Source organism: Acomys russatus, chromosome 1 (genome assembly GCF_903995435.1).
Source record: "Acomys russatus chromosome 1, mAcoRus1.1, whole genome shotgun sequence".
Classification (NCBI taxonomy): Eukaryota; Metazoa; Chordata; class Mammalia; order Rodentia; family Muridae; genus Acomys; species Acomys russatus.
The window spans coordinates 47,596,970-47,617,201 of NC_067137.1; the positions used below are offsets into that span (position 1 = coordinate 47,596,970).

The 20,232-nt window shown below is 38.2% G+C and overlaps 1 protein-coding gene across 1 annotated transcript in view; it reads right to left on the minus strand.

Moving 5' to 3' along the window:
- Window positions 1-20,232, minus strand: part of Hdac9 (histone deacetylase 9) — a 792,898-nt gene that overhangs the window by 248,946 nt on the left and 523,720 nt on the right. The window contains exon 14 of the mRNA XM_051144941.1: window positions 9,562-9,695. Coding sequence (XP_051000898.1) covers window positions 9,562-9,695 — 134 coding nt within the window. The remainder of the gene's footprint in view (window positions 1-9,561; window positions 9,696-20,232) is intronic.

Here is a 20,232-nt window from a genome sequence, read left to right on the forward strand (position 1 = left end):
GAGATATCAGTAACGTATTATTATCAAAGTTGCCTTCTGCAGCATACGTAATATTTAATGAAGTCGTGGTCCGTTGGTTATTCTTGATACACAATTTTCTCCAAATACAAAACGGAATGTGGTCTCATCACTTGAGAGTTATGAGGCAGCAATCAAGTTTTCATGTATCACACTAAAACGTGTGCTGTGTTATGTATGCTCTTCACCTACTCAAGCCCCTTATGTATAGTTCTCCTGTAGCCACTTGTTTCCCTCAGAATTTTGCTTAGGATGTGGGGAGAGGTTAGGAAGCAAGGCAGCCTTGGGGGATTTTTGTCCTTTCCATGGGTCACATGGAAAGAAACTGGACTGCATTTGGGAGCCCTGAATTCCAGCACTTACTCTCTTCTTTCATACAGTGACAATAACTTCCCAGGAGACATCTCCACAGGCCTTTGTTTCTTCATGCATTAAATGAAGGCTTGAATCAACTATTTTGAAGTTTACATTCAGCCTTAAAGTATGAGTCAGTGTGAAAACAAGAAAACTTACACATTTAAACTTAAAACACACTTCACTGTCGTTTGCGAATTTGCTTTGGGGAAGAAAATGCAATTTCATTGTATGTTACTGTGTTTGAGGCAAGAGAAGTGTCTCGGAAGATTTTCCACAGGGCTTCAACACTTCCTGAAGCCGAGAAAAAGAATAGTTTTTCATAGCTGGTGAGATGGCTCAGTGGGCAAGGATACTTGCTATCAGGCCTGACACTGGGGCCCATATAGGAGAAGGAGAGAAGCTACTCATTTCCCAACAACAACAACAACAACAACAACAACAACAACACACACACACACACACTACACTAAATATAAAAAGAGTGTATAGAAAACGAATATGCATTTCTATTAGATGAGGGCATCAAATAATAACTTTTCCCCCAGTTTTCTTTTCCTACCTTTTCTTCTTTTTAATTTGGCAGGTATGTCACTTCTGGCTTTGTTTGTTTTGTTTTGTTTTGGGGGTGGGGACTGGAATTGGACTCAGAACACACGGACAAATTATTAGCCACTGTCCTTTATCCACAGCCAGTACTTCTGAGTAATAACTTCTTTGTACCTCCAGTAAACTCTTGCAGCTATAGCTCTTTCATTCTTAAATATATGACCAATTTCCCTCATTCTGCCTACCTTTTTCAGCTTGGGATAAAAGCTGAGTTTGTGTTATTGTAGTAATTCTTGTCGTGGGCTGCACCTCGGGGCAGGAGGGAAAAGTTTAAGAGGTTTGAGTGCCTGAGTGTCCAGGGCTTCCAGTGAGCTCTATTTGGGCACCAAGCAGTTAGAACTATGCAGTGCATTCTTAAGGACAGCCTAGGTGAAGAACCACATGGCAGAGAGGACAACCTGTCCTTCCCAGATACTCTACCTAATGTTTGGAATGGTGGCATATGAAAATACTATCTGCCTTCAACTTGTCTTAATGTTATTTAATTCACTAATCATAATTCAAGTAAGTATATTTTAAGTGATCTAAAACCCAGAGATGTGGAAACCCCCATTTTACTATAAAAGTCTTTAGAAATAATACACATACATTTTTAATTTTATTTATATCAACTGTAAAACATTACACTCACCTGAAAATAAGGGCTAGGGAGCCCAAAATGATCTCTCACTTTAGCTGCTCAATAGTCATAATTTATGAGACAGGATTTCATGTTATAATTAATTTTTAATAAATAATTTTAAAGGTTTGAATTAAAACATTGTTTTTAATAGAAATATTCATATAAAAAAGTTTCTTTCAATGAATATTTTGTGTTGTTTGTACACTGAAGTTTTTTTAAAAAGCTATATAACTATTCACTTTTAAAATCGGACTCAATGCTGCTGTTCAAGAAGCCCTGCCTAAGTTTCCCAGGAACATGCAGAAGAGCAATATTTTCATTTCCTTTTGCATTTTTTGTTTTCCCATGTTAATACTTATAGTTTTGTATAAGACTTAAAATTCTAAATAATAAAAGCCCTTATTGTAATCTGCAAGTGACTTTTGTGCTTATAAGTCTGGGCCAACTGTACTGTGATACTCAAAAACTTCCTGAAACAAGGCCTCCCACACCCCTAGCTTCCACGTCACACCTAGGTCATTTGCATTCTTTCCAAAACACGATATTCTTCAGAGACAACTCACAAGCCTCCTGGTTTGAGTTTGTTACTTTGTAGTTGGGTTCCAAGGCACAAACATGTTTAGAAATTATTTTGTGTGCAAATGAAAGAAAACAGTAAGCTGTTATGTGCTGCCATCTAGTTTGAGTACTCAATAAAACAAATGTTTAATTGGGTTTCCATTAACTAGTAGTATTTAGTGATTTGCAATCTTGATGTAAAAAAAACCCTGTGTATTTCAAAAGCTTCTCAACAGAGAACTATATTTCCTTATGTGGGTTTAAAAAAGAGTATTTAAAATTCAGCTTTGTATGCAGGAAAAATGTGTTATGAGAGGTCCTGTCCCCAAGCTGTTGGGGCATCTTATGATTTTCCAACCAAACATGGTCTCTGCCTGAGAAGTCCCAGAAGGAACAACGGTAGCTTGGTTGCGTCCCAGAATTGTGTGGTAATTACTTTGTGTTGGCACTTGAATAAAAGAGTTAAAGCATTTCAGCACAGTGTGTTGCTTAGGGTTTTTTCCTTATGAATTAGGCGAAACAAAGTTATTCAATATTAGTCACAAAGAGGCAATGCAAATTCCACATAATGTGCAATCCAACAAAAGCATTATAAGATGTTATCCTCAAAACAAATGTGAGAGCAAGCAAATGTCTGTGGGTGGCTTGGTAGGGCTGGGAGTTATAGGAGCTTCTGGAAAAACATCTACAAGTGCATTTCTGACAGATGATGGGTTTATCTGCATTTTTTTTTCCCACTGAAGAGTGCATTCTTCTCTTCAGGAACACACATACTTTGGAAACCAGGCTACCTAATCAGAGAGATTATTTCTGAAGAGGACTCTAAATGACCCCACTGCATCCATTTCTCATGGTGACCCAAAAAGTTGCTGGCTTTGTTTTTTGTTCCCAAGAGAATCACTAACTTAAGTATGAATGATTCAATAGGGGGAAAATTAAATGGTATTGGCATGGAGAAGTACTAACTGCCTCAACTTTTTAAAAACAGTGCCACATCCTGCCAAAAGAGGTTAACCCATGTGACCACCGTGTTCTAATATAATCAGGAATAATGTTTTCTCTGGCGCTAACCAGAACTGCTCAGCAGAGCCAAATCACACCATAGCTCACAAACTAAAAGCAACGTGTTTACCAAAATATCCTCAGGAGAGAAATATACTTGTGAGCCAAAAATGTACATCTCAGATGAACTCCACAACAGTTCTGATTTCATACAATGTCAAAGCTGGACGCAGTCTGAGCAAATACCTAACACCTTCAGATAGACATGAAAGAGCCAGGCAAGCTGAAGTGGTGTACGGTGCACAGGTAACTAAAGGCAGAATCAAGGTTAAATACAATAGTGCACAACAACTTTTGTGGAATCGAGCTTAGCTAACTCAAAAACAAACATTTGCTTTGTAGCTCACTCTATAGTTTTGCAAAGTAATAATCCTTTTAATGTTTTTAAATGATGCCCTTTCTACGATATCATTCTTATTTATTAAGTACAAAATTACCTAGTCTGCTGGGTAAAGAAAGCTGACTTCACTCTGCCTGTCAGCAGGATGCAGTGTCCTTGTCTTTTGTCCAGGGTTAATTGCAACTTTAATACAAAATGGAACCAGAATAAGAACAGGAAGGAGGGAAGGTTATTCAACATCAGATCATGGATATTCCCTCCTCATTGTAGTGCATAGCATCACTGCTCTTCTTCTTGCTCACTGAGCCCTCTGATGCAGTCAGGACAGTTGAGACAGGTAACCACAGTCTCGCTCACTACGCCCCCCTAACCCCCGCCCACCAACGCAAGCCTACTTAGCAAGAATTTTAATAATCACAGCAATGGAAAACCAGTGACTTAAAGCCCGTTAGGACTGTGATTGTGTGTATTCATATGAACATTTGATCAGTGTCTGCTGATCCAAGACAAGTCTTTTCTCCTTAGTCTCTTCCTAACAGAGGTGTCTAGAAAACACAAATCCTTGATAAATACCAGTGAACATGTTATATCACTGTCATCAAGACATGTTGACCACTCGCAGGGGCACTTTGGCACATGCTAGCCACACAGATTTTTAACTTAATTCAGGCCACCAGATTAAGGACCACTGGGGTTGGAGAGTAGCCGTCTTTGTTTGAACATCCCCTAAAGGATTTTGACATTAACATTTAAGATTTCTTTTTCTGCAAACTCAGGTTGATTTCTAACCATGGACACTTGCAATGACCCAGAGAAAAACCAGTGTTGCCAAAGTGCAGATTATGATGTAGACAGTGGGAAGGGATGTGATGACATAGCTTGAAGGCATTTATTTCTGCATTTGTTTATCCTTTTCTGTGAAGAAGAATATATTTTGTCTCATATGAACAAGTAGTTTGAGAGGACACTGTCACGAAAGGACATTGTTCAGATTGCTAAGGACATCTGGCAGTCAGTCTCTGGGGAAGCAACGCACAAGGACTAACATCCTCCTGTTGGCATGGGTTGGAATCTAGGAAGGAAGGGTAAGCCTTTAGAAACAATGCACTTGGTTCTAGTTAAATCTATAGTGTGCCTTACTTAAGTAGCCACACCCACCAGGGCTGCAACCCACTCTTGCAGGTAGATTTTTTTTTTTTCACTATCTTTGATTCCAGGAGCAATACCTAGGAAGCCTTTAGGGTAGGAGACTTCCTCGCTTTCCAACGAGCTGAAGGTCCTACATTCTACACCCCACAGTATGGAGGGTTGTTTTATTTTTTTTTTTCTGTTGTTGTTATTGTTGTTTTACAGAATTGAAAAATTTTTTAAAGTTTAGTATGAGATAGAAAGCTTAGAATCATTGTAAAATGGTTTAATAATATATTGATACATATGTATAAATAATAACCTTGTTTATAAAAGCTTAAAGAAAATCAGGAAGAACATATATTATTGTGAGTGTATTTAACAAAGGGGAAGTTAAGGATAAAGGTGTAGAAAGTGTTACTTTTGTTTACTTTAATAATTCTAAAATTTTATGTTTAGTATTTCAAAAAATCATCAGAGACAGATATTACATTCTGAGGTGTATAAAATGCATGTTTTTTAAAAAATGGTTTTAGAAATTAGGTTGAAATGTGTAAAATCAAAGAACAAATATATTTATCTGGGCAATCATCTCTTCACTTAAATACCCATGGCTACATCATGGTATGATTTTAAAAAGACGGTGGTCTGTCTATGTGTGTTATTGAGAAGTTTCGATTAGATATCCATGCTTAGTCTATAATAGGAGCTAATCCAAGCCATCAGGGCCCTTGGGAGACAATGTGTTTGGTTTCCTTTGTGCTGTTGTGATAAAACACTGACTAAAAGCAACTTAAGGGAAATACGGATTTACTTTGGCTTATAATTCCAGAGGGGTCGAGCCTACCATGGCTAAGAAGGAGTATCAGTCAGGGAAAGCACAGCCATAGGAGCAGGTAGCTGAATGATCACATTTTTATTCATACACAGGAAGCAGAGAAGAGGAAATAGGACAAAGCAATACACTCTGAAAGCTTGCCCTAGTGATGTGCTTCCTCCAGCGAGGTTCCATCTAAACAATGATGTCCACCATCCTCACATCGCACTGACCATCAAGTGTTCAAATCCAGGAGGCTGTGGGGTACAACTCTCATTCAAACCACCACACCACGCAAGAGGATCAACAGTGTATGTCTAGACTAAGTCTCAAAACACCAAGCAAACAAAAGTAAGACCCAGCCCCCTGACTTTAGCTTTCCATGGTGGTGTTAGTTGTTAATTTAGAGACTATTTGTTACTAGAATGTCTCCTGCTTACCTAACCAGGATGGAACTAATCTTACCCATTCTTCTTAACTTTATACTTGTGTCATTTCTTTTGTGGTTTGTATAAAATCACACAGGGTTGTATAAATCTTATTTGTGTGGTTTGAGACAATACAGTTATATATTTTAGGGATGACTGGCCAGAAAAGAATATTATAATACTTGAAAACTTCAAGATCAGTGGGAACCAAACTCACTGAATTCTGCATATGTATGTATATATCTATGTATGTACGTATATGTACATGTATATAACTTCAGATAATAAATTTCAGGAACACCATGACACAATACCGCACTGAAGTCTATGTTCAACCCGTGCCAATGCAACTGGAAAGAAGCCAGCTGCTACAAAAACCTTCATGAAAAAAAATGCAAGCAACAATGCTTTGGCTGACAAAGACCAAGAAATGGTGAAGCAGGAAAACATGATTAGCAGATGCAAAGACAAGGCAGGGAGGCTCACGAGTATAAATGCATTTGGCCATTAAGATCTGCCTATCAAAAATACATCTCCTTTTTCGCCTACTCCATCTGCTCCACACAGGATATTTGCAGAAAAGACTGGTCTGGCCTGCAAATCCCACTGTCCAAAACCATTAAATCTTTAAAGATAACTATAAAATTAAACAATGAATATGAAAGCCCATTGCCAAATAATGCAGATGCCAATGGTAAGGGATGAATAATAGTCTTTGGGCAGGAAATGAGGAATAAATGCAGCTCATTTTTCTTCACCTTGAGCTTTTTAGGTGAAGGATACATATAATCTGAAGTAGAAACTGGTAATATGAGAGATGTTTAATATTTCAATCATAAACATACAATTAAGCTTGTGACAGCACTGTCCACACTGCTCTGGTGTGCTTATTCATAAACCTCAACTGCTCGTGAACTGTTTGACATTAGCACCGCTTTATGATAAAGGATTAATAGTTCTACAGCACAGGGTAAGTTGTTCACCTAATTAAGCTTACAAGTTAAAATGCCTTGAATAACTTTGCACTTCCAAAGGGAAGGAAAGGGCCCGACAATTTTAAGTCACAGCAAACACAGGCAACTGCATTTGGCCTTGGGAGTCCTCTGTCTGTTTCAGAACATCTGTCTGTGAATCTGCATGTCTACACATCTGTATCTGTCTGTCTTGTTGTTGCTGCTATTGTCTTTCTTCTTGTTTTCACCTCCTGTCTTGCCTCTGCCTCACTCCATCTACTGAATATGCTCTAACACTAAGCTGCAGCCATAGCCCTCTTTTCACTTTTAAAATAATGAAGCAGGTTTTCATCTAAGTTACCCAGCCTGGCTTTGAATTCACTCAATAACCAAAGCAATCCTTCAGTTTGTGATTCTCCTGCCTCAGGCCCCGGAGTAGGTAAGGTCTGGCTACAGATTCACTTTAAACTAACTTGAATTTGGACGTCAATTTTGTTGACTGCATTTTGGGTGGCTGAAAATAATGTGTTATTGCGAGTTTTCAAATATGTGTTTGGAATTGATACCAACAATATACAAACTGTAAATGACTACCATAATCAACACTGAAAAAAACCTTGTCTTAGAATTTATATATCATACACACTGCAGGTAAATTTTCATATATTTTGAAACTCATATCATTCTTTATTCTTCAGGCCAAAGAGATGGTTCAGTGGTGACATCAAAGAGCTCTTCCTACCCAGGCCCTTGGCTTGGTTCCCAACAGGTGGCTCACAGTACCCTGTAACCCCCGTCCCAGGAGATTCAATGCTTTCTGGCCTTTATTGGCATTGGCATACTCATGGTTATAAGTACTCATGCAGGCACAGGCATCCACATAAATAAAATTAGTAATAATTATATTGGTTAATGTTTCTACTGATGCAATTAGACACCGTGACCAAAAAAACAAATTGGGGAGGGAAAGAGTTTATTTGGATTACACTTCTAGATCATAGTCCAACATTGAAGGAAATCAAGACAGGAACTCAAGAAGGTCTGGAACCTGGAGGAAGAAGTTAATGCAAAAGCCATGGAGGAGTGCTGCTTATTGGCTTGCTTGTTGTCTTTTCATGGCTTACTTCTTCATGGCTTACTTCTGATGGCTTGCTCAGCCTGCTTTCCTATCCAACACAGGACTACTGTCCCAGGGATGGCACCACTCACAATGAGCTGGGTCCCTTCCCTATTGATCACTAATTGCGAAAATGCCTTACTGCTGGATCTCATGGAGGCATTTCTTCAACTGAAGCTTTTTTCTCTCTGATTGCTGTAACTTGTGTTAGGTTGACAAATGAAATCAGCCATAATAATAATTATCATCATCATTTTAAAATGGTTATTAGTTTATTAAAACAGAGATTTTATTGTGTTCTTAATACATCAGTGCTCTCAGGCCAAAAAATGTGAACTGTACTGATTTTCTTTCATAGATTCACAGAGAAGCATAACTGCCAAAATCCATTTGCTAGAATGTTCATCTGTAAAAACAATGATGCTAGAGCTGGGCGTGGTGGCGCACGCCTTTAATCCCAGCACTCGGGAGGCAGAGGCAGGCGGATCGCTGTGAGTTCGAGGCCAGCCTGGTCTACAAAGTGAGTCCAGAATGGCCAAGGCTACACAGAGAAACCCTGTCTCGAAAAACCAAAAAAAAAAAAAAAAAACCAAAAAAACCAAAAAACCAAAAAACAATGATGCTATTCGTCATGTGAGATTATACTGCCAGTGTTTGGAACATGTCTAAAATACAATATAGATATTGACAATAATTTCTAATCAAGAAATGCTAAAAATCAAGCAAGAAAATGTATGGAAAATATTTTTTTCAAAAATATTTCAAACTCAAATGTAGAATGCTACTGGACTTTAGACAAAATAAACATTTACAGTAAAGTAAATTAAACAGGTGTTAGCCATTCATTCCAGATTTTGTAAAGTCCATGTGACTCTTTCTTAATTGTTAACCTTTTTCTTTTTAACTCCTGAAAGCCTGAAGAAACAAACCATTTAAATGGCATGGGGCTTACCAGCAGTTAAAATACATGAGCCTAAAGGAACATTGATAAAACAAAACATTCAAACTTATCTCTAAGTTATAAAGTTATCAATTAGTCACCTCAATAAAAAGATACTTGTTCCACTGACAACTGTCATTCTTTAACCTATTCATTCCATGGGCAGAACTGCATGCAACTGAGCTACAAGTATATTTCAAAGCCACAGATACTTGTATATAAGACTTTGCAAATAGTTTCTCAGATTCACTTGATTTTCAATGTTGTTGTTGGTTTTTTCTTTTTTTTTTGGTTTTTGTTTGTTTTTCGATGTTTATTTGCAATAATTATACAGTACTGCATGGACAATAAAGTTGTAGTAAAACACACTCAGTATTTAGCATATATAATGAAGCTATGATGAACCAGTCATTCTGTCCATTGAACACAGAGAACCTACTGTGCATCCAGCCCAGAGACAACTGGAAGTTTGGTGCTACTTGTAACTTTGACACATCATCAATCAAAATGTTTGCCCTGCATGGTTAACATTTTTCTACTACCACTCAGATGAATACTAGCCTCTTTACATGATTTATTTAAGTAAGTAAAAGAGTGTGGCCAATGCGGGATTACCTCACATTTATTTAGCAGCCCGGTTTCTTGCAGCCGTGACCAGATGCTCTGTATTCGCCCAGCGTGTTCGGGGTGGGTGGTGGAATTGCCACAGATGCACTGGTGTTTCAGCATCAGAGGGTCATAGGCAATCCCTTTGAGACAAAGAGAGCACAATCAAAGTTTGAGTGATACAAGGCATTACAATGCATTAGAAGATAAAATAATTAGCCTGAAGCAGCTCTCAAGACCATGTGACAGCTATTTAGCCCCGTGTGTCTGCAAAAATAAAATCTACCCCTGGATTGAATGATCCTCAAGCCTTGGCTTAATAAATATGTAAAGTAATACATATGTGTGTATATATACATGTCTCTAATATATACATAATGCAGTTTTATTAGTACTTCAGATAATTCAAATAATTGTAAACTCCTCTGAGGCAGATAATTCACTTTAGTATGGCTCTAATTTTGTCAGTGAAGTTATAAGGTAAGCAGTTTTTTAAAATCCTGAAATGTATGCGTGAATTAGTTTTATTTTAGGGTTATTTCTTGAAATAAACTGGGGGAGTTTCCAATGTATTCCCTAGTCAGTTTAACAACGCCATTCAAGTTGTGCAGTAAGCTTCTTTGCAATAAGAAATATGCCTTGTGGGGAGCAGATAAAGTCCTGAGCAAACCTGTGTTGTTGACCTGAGCACAGCCATGTCAAGGACCCTAATGCCTCAGACTCTTGGGAATGACAATGCCTTCCTCAAATCAGACTCAGAAGAACAGCAAAGCCTTTTGATCTAAATATTTGTAACAAAAGATTTGCCTGTAGCTAAAACCAGTTTATACAGAAACTATCAGGCATACCTTGCTCTTACAGCATTCACTGCACCCTGGAACTTGGAGGATTCCTCATAGTCTGGCAACAGGCTTTATTCCTATCATGTGCCCCTCAGCATTCTAACCAGTAATGCCAGTGTGGGACAGATGAAGTCCTGATGGAATGTGTGTTATTGACACGAGCACAGCCATGTCAAGGGTGCCGATGCAACAGACTCATTGAATGCCAAGGCCTGGCCCAAGCACTGCTATTGACAAAAGGTTAGCCTTTAGCTACATCCGGTATGTGCAGACAGGATAGCTGCAGCTTCCTCATCATGAGTGTGACTTTGCAGAAACTACCAATCCTATCCTCCTCACGATGACTACAATCTACCACTGTTCCCCTGCAGAGTCATCCTAATAATGTTAACTAGGCACCTCTTCATTCATCTGTACAGAATAAACCCACTTCCTGTTTCAGCACTATACAAAAAACCTTTCTCCTCCTTCAGTTCTATATAACATATTTACTGAGTTTCTGGGCATCTCTACCAGAGCACATAGCCCACCCAACCCCAGTATATTTATAAGTGTGTCTGTGTGTCTGTGTGTCTGTCCTTTCTACGTTCCCTCATAGAACCTAGTTAGGTCAAGTCCAAAGCTATGCAGGTCAAATCAATCCCAAGCCATGCAATACCAACTCTGGATCTTATGTGAGATTCTTATAGGGTTTCTTTAAAAATGAGTACCAATTATAAATGCCTTCACTATAGAGTTCATAGATGATAAAATTTAGCATCAGGAGTTAGTATACATGATGTTTTAGTTATATATACCCCATAATGGGGAAAAATTACAAAAAGTTTATTAGTGGAACATAATAAAGGCTTATGGCGGGGCAGAGGATAACGCCATTTACAAAACTATCAGTTAGAAGAAATTGTTTAGCTGTTCAAATGCCTCCCAATATATGACCACTCCAGTACATTTTCCAGGTGATGGGAGATCAAGGACTTGTAATAAGAAACTAAAGGACAATACCAAACACTACTCAGTAACTTATAAATGCCAGCCATTGGTTCGTTATCATAAGTTGACTTGAATTTCAATTTCCCTGTGACCTGCATTATCATGTTAGAGAACTGTTACTGAAGATGGGAAGGGTTTTCCCTGGAGCGTACTAAAAGCACAAGAATGACATCTGCATTTTGAAACCATGTGGTAAAAATTATGTCTGTCAGAAAATATTGTATTATTGTTCCAAGTAATATCCATTCATAAGACTCACTGGCTTCAAACCCCATCCTTTTGCCTGCTCCTGATCTCAAGATGTTCTCAGCCTTTCTCTCTCTCTTCCTGGCTGCAGACCCACACACTTATCTGTTAGAATGCCCAAAGCTCCTCTTGAATGGCTCCTGGTTTTCCTAAGTGCTAATGCCTCTAATTCTTGACTTTAAACCACACTCCGCACTCTTCATTTTTACAAGGGACTTCTGCTCACACCAGAAACCTTGCTGTCCTCTTGCTATTTCCTAGACTACAACGCTGTATCTGTTTTTCCTCCAAAACAGATCTTGAATCACTCACTTCTTATCTGCTTGGGTCAAACCATACATAATCCACAGGACTCTTCTGTCTAATCCGGACTTCTGAGATAACCAGTAACCAGCTACTGGATTTCCCGTAGGTTTCACTTGCCACGTCATACTAGATACTTTGTTCACAAACTTGCGCTCGGTGATGGGAATGACATTCCATAAATACAGCACAGATAAGTCCCTTCTCTCCTCTGTAGTTTTCTTTCCACATGCCTCTCTTAGGTTTCTGTTTCTACAAGAAAGGCTTTTATTACATTCCTCCAAAAGGTCATAACCTACCAGTTTGAGATCTTTCTACATGCTGTCACCTCTATGCTCAAAGTCCTTCCTCATCTGCCTACCTCCAACTCTCAGCCAGATCATTCCATTTCATGCTTGAAGGCTCAGTTTTAAATGCCACCTACCCCCAAAAGGCAATGTCTGAGATCTGTAAATCAAATCTATTGTACCAGTGTGTCTGGCCTCTTAGCTTTCTCCATATCTAATGGCTCTTTCAGAGTCCTGATGAAAATTCCGTAAGGACATGTTTGTTAATCTTATGTGTTCTTTTTTATTTAGTAAGCTATATGGAAAGTCTATGGTTGTATTATTAAACTTTTGAATTCTCAGTTTCAGCAACATTGTTTGGAGTGGAGGAGCTCCTCCAGAGCATGCTAAAATGAATGAGTGACAAGCATGTGAGTGGACTCAAGATGTAGTTTCGCATTTCTGTGACACAATTTTCCTTGATGGATTCATCCGGTAGATCTGCTCGGACTCTTGCTATTTGTGTGACTTCGGTGATAAACTGCTCTTAATTTTATACACTTTATCTTTTCAACCAAAAAGCATTTATTTTACCTCATTTTACATTTGTATAAAACATTTTGCATAATTTCAGTTTTCATTTAGATGAAATGAAACAAAAATGAACATTCTTAAATAAACTAAAAGGAAGATGGTAAAAAGATCAGAAAAGAGGCAGGAACATGGGTGTCTTGATGATTTGTTCTTATCAAAGTGATTTATAGGTTACATTGTATATTTGGAGCTGCTTAATAAATTTTCAACTTGTGTTGCACACTACAATAAATGATAAAATAATATGGAAATAAGAAGTATAATATATGCCTCATTAAAACATATCCCTTAAGAATACAAAATATAACCATTAGATTGTTTCACTATTTCTATTTTTCTACACAATTCTAAGCCCATTTAGATAGCAACATTCCTCCTTTTAGTTAAAAAAAAAAATAAACACTGTCAATAAAATTCAAATTACAAAACAAGCTGTAGTGCTGAGAATCTACTGGCCAGTATCTGGCAACTGTGACACAAAGACCAGGAGCTCTTGGAAAGACATCTAAATTTAGGGAGAAATAAATAAGATCTGGAGCCCCAAACCTCCAGTGACTCATCTTAATGATGTATCAATGAGGTGCTAACAGGTAGACTGTAAGGTGAGACATCAACCCCACCCTCCTCCATCCCTCTCTTCTTTTTTCCTCCCAGAAACAGGGACTTTTAGGGTGGGAAAGCAGTCTGCTCTTCTCCTTGAGAACCATATGGAATTCTCCTTTACTTTTACACGTTCTGTCCCACTGGTTACCCCTTGTAATTTAAGCCCATGGATGCACCTTTCTCATGAAAAATGTTTATGTAAAATAGTCTTGAAAATCTTTACTTGTATTTTAAACCTCGGTAGTGAGTTTTCTACAACACAGACAACACACACACACAGACATGCACATATACACAGACTCACACACACATACACACATAGATATACACATATACACAGATCATACACACAGAGACACCACACACATATACTCACAGACACACACATACATGCACATGTAGATATACACATATACACAGATAACTCTCTCTCTCTCTCTCTCTCTCTCTCTCACACACACACACACACACACACACACATACACACACACCTTGACAACTTTGGATGTCTTAAATAGGCTTTGACTTTGTGTTTTCTGTGGATTTCAGCTTATTAAATGAGATGGGGAGTTTGAGGCACTAAGTATATTGTCTTTCCTGTGGTTAATAATTACATGTAGCTAAGTGACATTTCAGCCGAAGGAATCTGTTTGTGTCTATAGAAGTGGTCTTAGTCTAGTAAGACACAGTTTAGTTTGGCCGAGTCCTCAGAGTCAGTGAGGAAATTTAAGTATTTGTATCTTTAGACAAAAAAAAAAATCATTACTCTTGATCCCTAATTTGTAGCATTTAGTTTCTTATTTCACTTCTGGTGTCTATGTGGAGAGTCACACTTTCTGAGGACATCTGTGAAAAGCATTAATAAACAGTATTTATTAAAAATATGCTAGGGCTAAGGACTAGCATAGTACAAAGTACCACACAGCATCTCTGCTGAAAAACATACATTTGTATATAATTTTCCAATGTGTATCATTGTCTAGCACCTCCACTTTATCAAATTCAACTTATGACTTAGTTATTAAAAATAAGACAGCGACAAAATAGTTATATGACATCAGAGATCTCTTAAAAATAGTAGTGAAAACGTTTTTTTGAAGGCAGAAACTGAACCACCAACCACAGAGCACCCATGGGACTCCAAACATGCCACACATATGTAACTGATGCACAGCTTGTTCCTCATGTGGCACCTCTAACAGCAGGAGCAGAGGCTGTCTCTGACTGGTGCCTGCTTGTGGTCCCTTTCCCCTAACCGACAGCCTGGCCTAGCCTTAATAAAAAAGTAGATGGACCCATTCCTACTTGACATGCCAGGGTGGGTTGATACCCATGGGTAGTCTCCTCTTCTCTGAGAAGAACGGGAGAGGAAGGAGGGGAACTTCCTACCGGGATGTAAAGTTAATTAACTAATTGGTTAATGAATGAAAACAAGGACAGAATGACTCACAAATGATAGGCTTACTAAATTTGACAGAAAGGACCTCAATGAGTCTTTCATTCTCATAAACTCTTTCTCCATATCTTTAATCCACTAAGAATTAAAGACCTTACGGAAAAGAAAGATTTGAACTGAAATGTCCAGACATTTTCCTTGTTTTTATTTCTGAAGAAAGCAATAGAGAAACAATTTACATATCATTTAGGTTATATTAATATTGTAATCTAGAGATGATGTAAACAAACTACACATACATGCAAATACACTTCATTGCCTATCAGAGAGACTCCTGCAACATTAGTGCTATGGAACCGATCTCCCAGGGCCACTCAGTAAGACTCTATTTCGAAGCAAGTGTTGTTTCTGACAACATCCAGACAGACACCCTGTAGTTGTTGTATTTCTTTCTACTCAGAACCCTGTCTATCCATAAGGCTTATTGCCTTGAGGTCCCCACTCCCACCACACTTTTCAGAATCCATTCTTCATCATATTTGTTATAATATCTTTTCTTGGGAATACATAAACCAGGTACCAAGGTACTTAATTTAAAATGTTTAGATTTCATTTTATGCATATGAGTGTTCTGCCTGCATGTGTGTATGTGCATCACATGTGTGCTTGGTATCCATAGAGGTCAGAGGGCATTGGACCCCCTGGAGCTGGAGTTGTGGATGGCTGTAAGCCACCATGTGGGTTTTTGGAAACAAACTCTGGTCTTCCGCAAGAGCAAAAAGTAATTTTAACTGTGGAGCTATCTCTTCAGCCATGTAATAAGTATTTATCTATAAAATGTAATGTATCCAGTGAGTAAATAATGTAATTCCTGAAACTGACTTTCAGAAGAATTAATAAGTTGTGCCTTTTTACTAGTTAAAAACATTGTTATGATTCACAACTTGTGTTTTTACCATCACTAAAATTATATTATCAAAGTTCCAGGTGGAAAAAAAATTGAAGAATTTCCACCACAGGCTTCTGAGCTAAATGTAGAAAAGTCTGATATATTGTGGGAATTGAATTAGGTGCTGACATTCAACTACGGATCCATGAAAGAGAGTTAACCAGCATGGAAGCAGACAAAAAGGAAAGCCAACTATAATACAGATTTGCTGGCAAAATGGGAAGATTTTTCTATATTCAAGAATGACTGCATAGATTAAAAAAAAACAACAACAACACACAGGGAAGGGAGAGAGGAAGGGAGGGAAAGAGACAGAGACCGACAGACAGTCAGAGACAGAGACAGACAGACAGCTTATGACGTAGCAGAAACTGGGTACAAATTTGAGAAGTATAAAGAAAAGAGACAGAGCAACAGGCATAGTTAGAGAAAATCTTAAGGAAAGAGGGGGAAAAAAAAAACGGAAGCAAACACTGGGATTATTCCTGATTTGAAAAAAGTATTCTAACTGTGGAAAATTGGAATCAGTGAAGAAGCTTTGGAAGTAGAGCTAGTAAACAGGACAGTGACTCACTATGAAGATGGGAGGGAGTACGCACCAGGAGGCAATGGGAAATAGCAACAAACGCGCAAAGTAACACACATTGCATCGGCCTCTGCCTTCTCTTCCATGCTAACACACCTCTAAGTTTTCCCCCACATATGCGGATGTTTTTCAAACAAAACCCTGTGCTCTGGTAAGTCTGTATTTAAAATCATGTATGAAGGTGGCAGGATGACATTTCTAGATATGAAGACTCTCCCCAATACATGGATCGACACAATATATGGAGGTGACAGAACAGAATATGTAGCAACATGTTTATAAGTCAAATGTATATATTAATATGTTTTGGCATATTACCTACATGATCAGGTTGAGTCTATATTATAAAAAATTTTTCAGAAGGTATTTCTAAAAAAGCAAAATAACTTCTCCAATCTAATATAGGTGGTAATCAAATTGTTTTAGGAAGCCTTAAAGATATGCATACACAAACATATATGTATATATATATATATATATATATATATATATATATATATATACTGATAGACACATATGCAAATGGACACATACACACATATATATATAAATGCACATATAATTTTTGTTTTGTTAAGAATTAAGAAGTAAAGTAATATTGAAAATAAGCACAACCATATTTGAATGGTGGTTGCCTAATGAATGGGTTTTTTTAATAGTGTACTAAGATCACCAAATTGTCTTCAATGAATATGTATCAATTTTTGTAACTATAAAATACGTAAATATTATCTAGTATTTTAACCACTCAATCAATTAATGATTTTGTTTTGCTTTTCAAGACAAGGCTTTTCTGTGTAACAGCTCTGGCTGTTTTGGACTCATTTTGTAGACCAGGTTGGCTTTGAACTCACAGAGATCTGCCTTCCTCTGCTTCCCAAGCATTGGGATTAAAGGTGTGCATATGCATCTGTGCACCAATATGGCTTCCTGGAGGTAGCAGAGGCCAGAAGGTGTGAGCTTCCATGTTGGTACTGGGGACCAAATCTGATCTTCTGGAGGAGCAACATGACTCCCTTAAGCCTGGAGCTATCCCTCCAGTCCCCAATGACTATTTGTATACAGTCTTACACATCCCTTACCATACCTTACTCTCTGCTCTTCCAGTTGTTAGTTGGTGCATTTGTTTACTATATTCTATGTGTTTTAGTCATATGCCTAAGGGCTATAGTCAGTGAGGGCAGAAAAGTCACACTTTCCCTTATAGATTCTCCCTTGGAATACAATCCTTAAATCAACAATATTTAGACATTTTGATGGAAAACAATCCTGTGTGTTATAAGGGACCATAATAAAGTTGTTTTTTTTTTTTTTTTGGTTCAGTTGGAAAAGAAAGTTTCTCTAATGAATTAGTCTCTTAACAACCTTTGAAATGACAAAGATATGACAGAGTCAGCTCTGACTTAGAAAACATCTTTCATTCAGGTAAAGAGAGCAACATACGGGACGAAAGGAGAGAAACTTCACTGTTGTGTTACTGAAACGTTGAGCATGTTTGCTTTCTACCAGGTGTACTCTACCAGTTGAATATCAGTTAAATATTGTAATTATTTTCACAACATTTTACTAAATTTAATTTAGTTTCACCACCATGATTCTATTTCAAATTCAGCTCTAACTAAGATGGTAGTGGTATAAAGAAATAGTTTATTAGCATGGAGTAGGTCTGGTAACCTAACTGAAAAAAAAAGGGCTGTGAGTTGTACAGAGTGGCGAGGGGGTGGGGTGGAAATCTAAATGTATTATGAAGGTTTTGTTTCAGTGAACAATGCTGTGTAAATGCACAGCTATTATCCTCTATCTCGTGTGAGTACTCTGTGAGTCAAGTCGGGGCCTGGAGTCTAGCTGAGCAGAAGACATGATTTAAACAGAGAAAAGGAACATATTTCCCTTCCCCAAATTAGCTGAACCTCAAACAATAAACACCGTCCCCAGTCTTTAAGAAAAATTGAACAGCTTCTGTAACTTTAATATTTCTACGTGTTTTCAAACACGACATAAAGTCCATTTCAGGTTGTGGCAGCCTAGCTTTACCAGACACCTTTCATCACTGCAGCAGCGATAGGAATTCACCTTCTCTCATGCCACAGATGTCCTAACCCAGGCTGCGCACAGGCCACCATGCATGGCTGCTCAGGCTCTGTGACTGGGTCCATGTAGGTCACCTTAGCAACTGATTCCACTTTCCCATGGAATGCCTTTCTTCTATTTATGTTTTTGCTTTTGTGGGTTTTGTTTTTGCTTTGTAGAAAGAAGGCTATGAGTCAGCCTGTGAAAATAAATATAATAATAAAAAAAAATCCAGAATAATGATCTTTAAATATTATGAGAGTTCCTGCTCAGGAGCCTCTAGGCCTCATGACTGAAGTACATGGTAACTTACCTTCCACTTTCATGGAGCAGAAAGTGCCATGTAAACTTCCAAAGGAGGAGAGTCCTATCCAAGAATGAGTGTATGGACCACAATAACGGCCACATGGCACAATAACCCCTAAAAGTATACAGGCATTGGTGGCAACTGTCTTAGTTAGGGTTTTTTTGTTTGTTTGTTTGTTTTTGCTGTGAAGAGACACCATGACCAAGGCAACACTTATACATATAACATTTAATTGGGGCTGGCTTACGGTTCAGAGGTTTAGTCCATTATCATCATGCTGGGAAGCATGGCAGTGTGCAGGCAGACTTGGTGTTGGAGAAGGTGCTGAGAGTCCTACATCTTGATCCAAGGGCAGCCAGGAAGAAAGACTCCATCACACTGGCCAGAATTGAGCATACATATGAAGTGAGACCTCAAAGCCCCACCTCCACACAGCGACACACCTCCTCCAACAAGGCCACACCTCCTACAATAAGGCCACCCCTCATAAGAGTGCCAATTTCCTATTCATATGTGGTGGCATATTCAAACCACCACAGTACGCAGCAGCTCTCTAGTTGTACTTACGACCAGCACAACAAGAGGGAAATCATGCTTAGTACTGGAAACCTAGCCAAGTACTCAGGGCTACTGAAGTCATGGATCTTGGAGGGAAAACTAAAACCTCTCCTACTAAGCCAGCACAACCCTTAACTACATTCTAAATACTCGTCTTTATCCTCACAGGAAAGTGTAGCCTTCACCAGGCATCAAAACAAAACAAAACAAAAGACAAAAGCAAAACCAACCAACCAAACAAAAGCCTTCTCTTTGCAATAGATAGACCACTAGAGAAAATCACAGTCCATCAAAATGTGGAGTTGAGGAGCACATTCCCAGTGGAAACACATACAAAATACAAGCACCGCCACTAAGGCTTAGGGGCCATTGCAGAAGAGGAAGCAGAAAGAGTGTAGGATCTAGAGAAAGGAGGAGTTTGCTGTGAGATTGTGTCTCTGACGACTATCACAGGCTATACCCACAAAGTCGCACCAACATGGCTGCCTAAACACAAGCTGAAGAAGGACCATAGCAATAAACATGCTAACATGGATGGGGAAAGCCCAGGAAGCCTCAATCCTACACAAAGAACTACAGGCAACTAAGGGATGCTGAGAGGGAGGTAAATAGACTCTGACCCCTGTCCCACAGCAGAGCACCACAAATGACTATCCAATACCAAATGCTCAGCCCTGAAAAATTCTGTATGTAGGAACACTATATAATAGTTATAGTTGTAAACTCAACTGTGAGTGTATTAAGAGAGTGAATATTACATTTATATATGCATGGATCTATGTATATGTATGCATATATCTATGTATGTATGCATATATTTGCTCAGGATCAGGGAAGAGATAATTGCACAAAATACTTATTTTAAATAATTTTTTAAAAATTTATTTTTCCATAATAGAATTTAAGTTTGAAGATGCAACATCTTTTAATTTGAAAGACAATAATTAAGTTCTTCTCTACTCAAGAATAC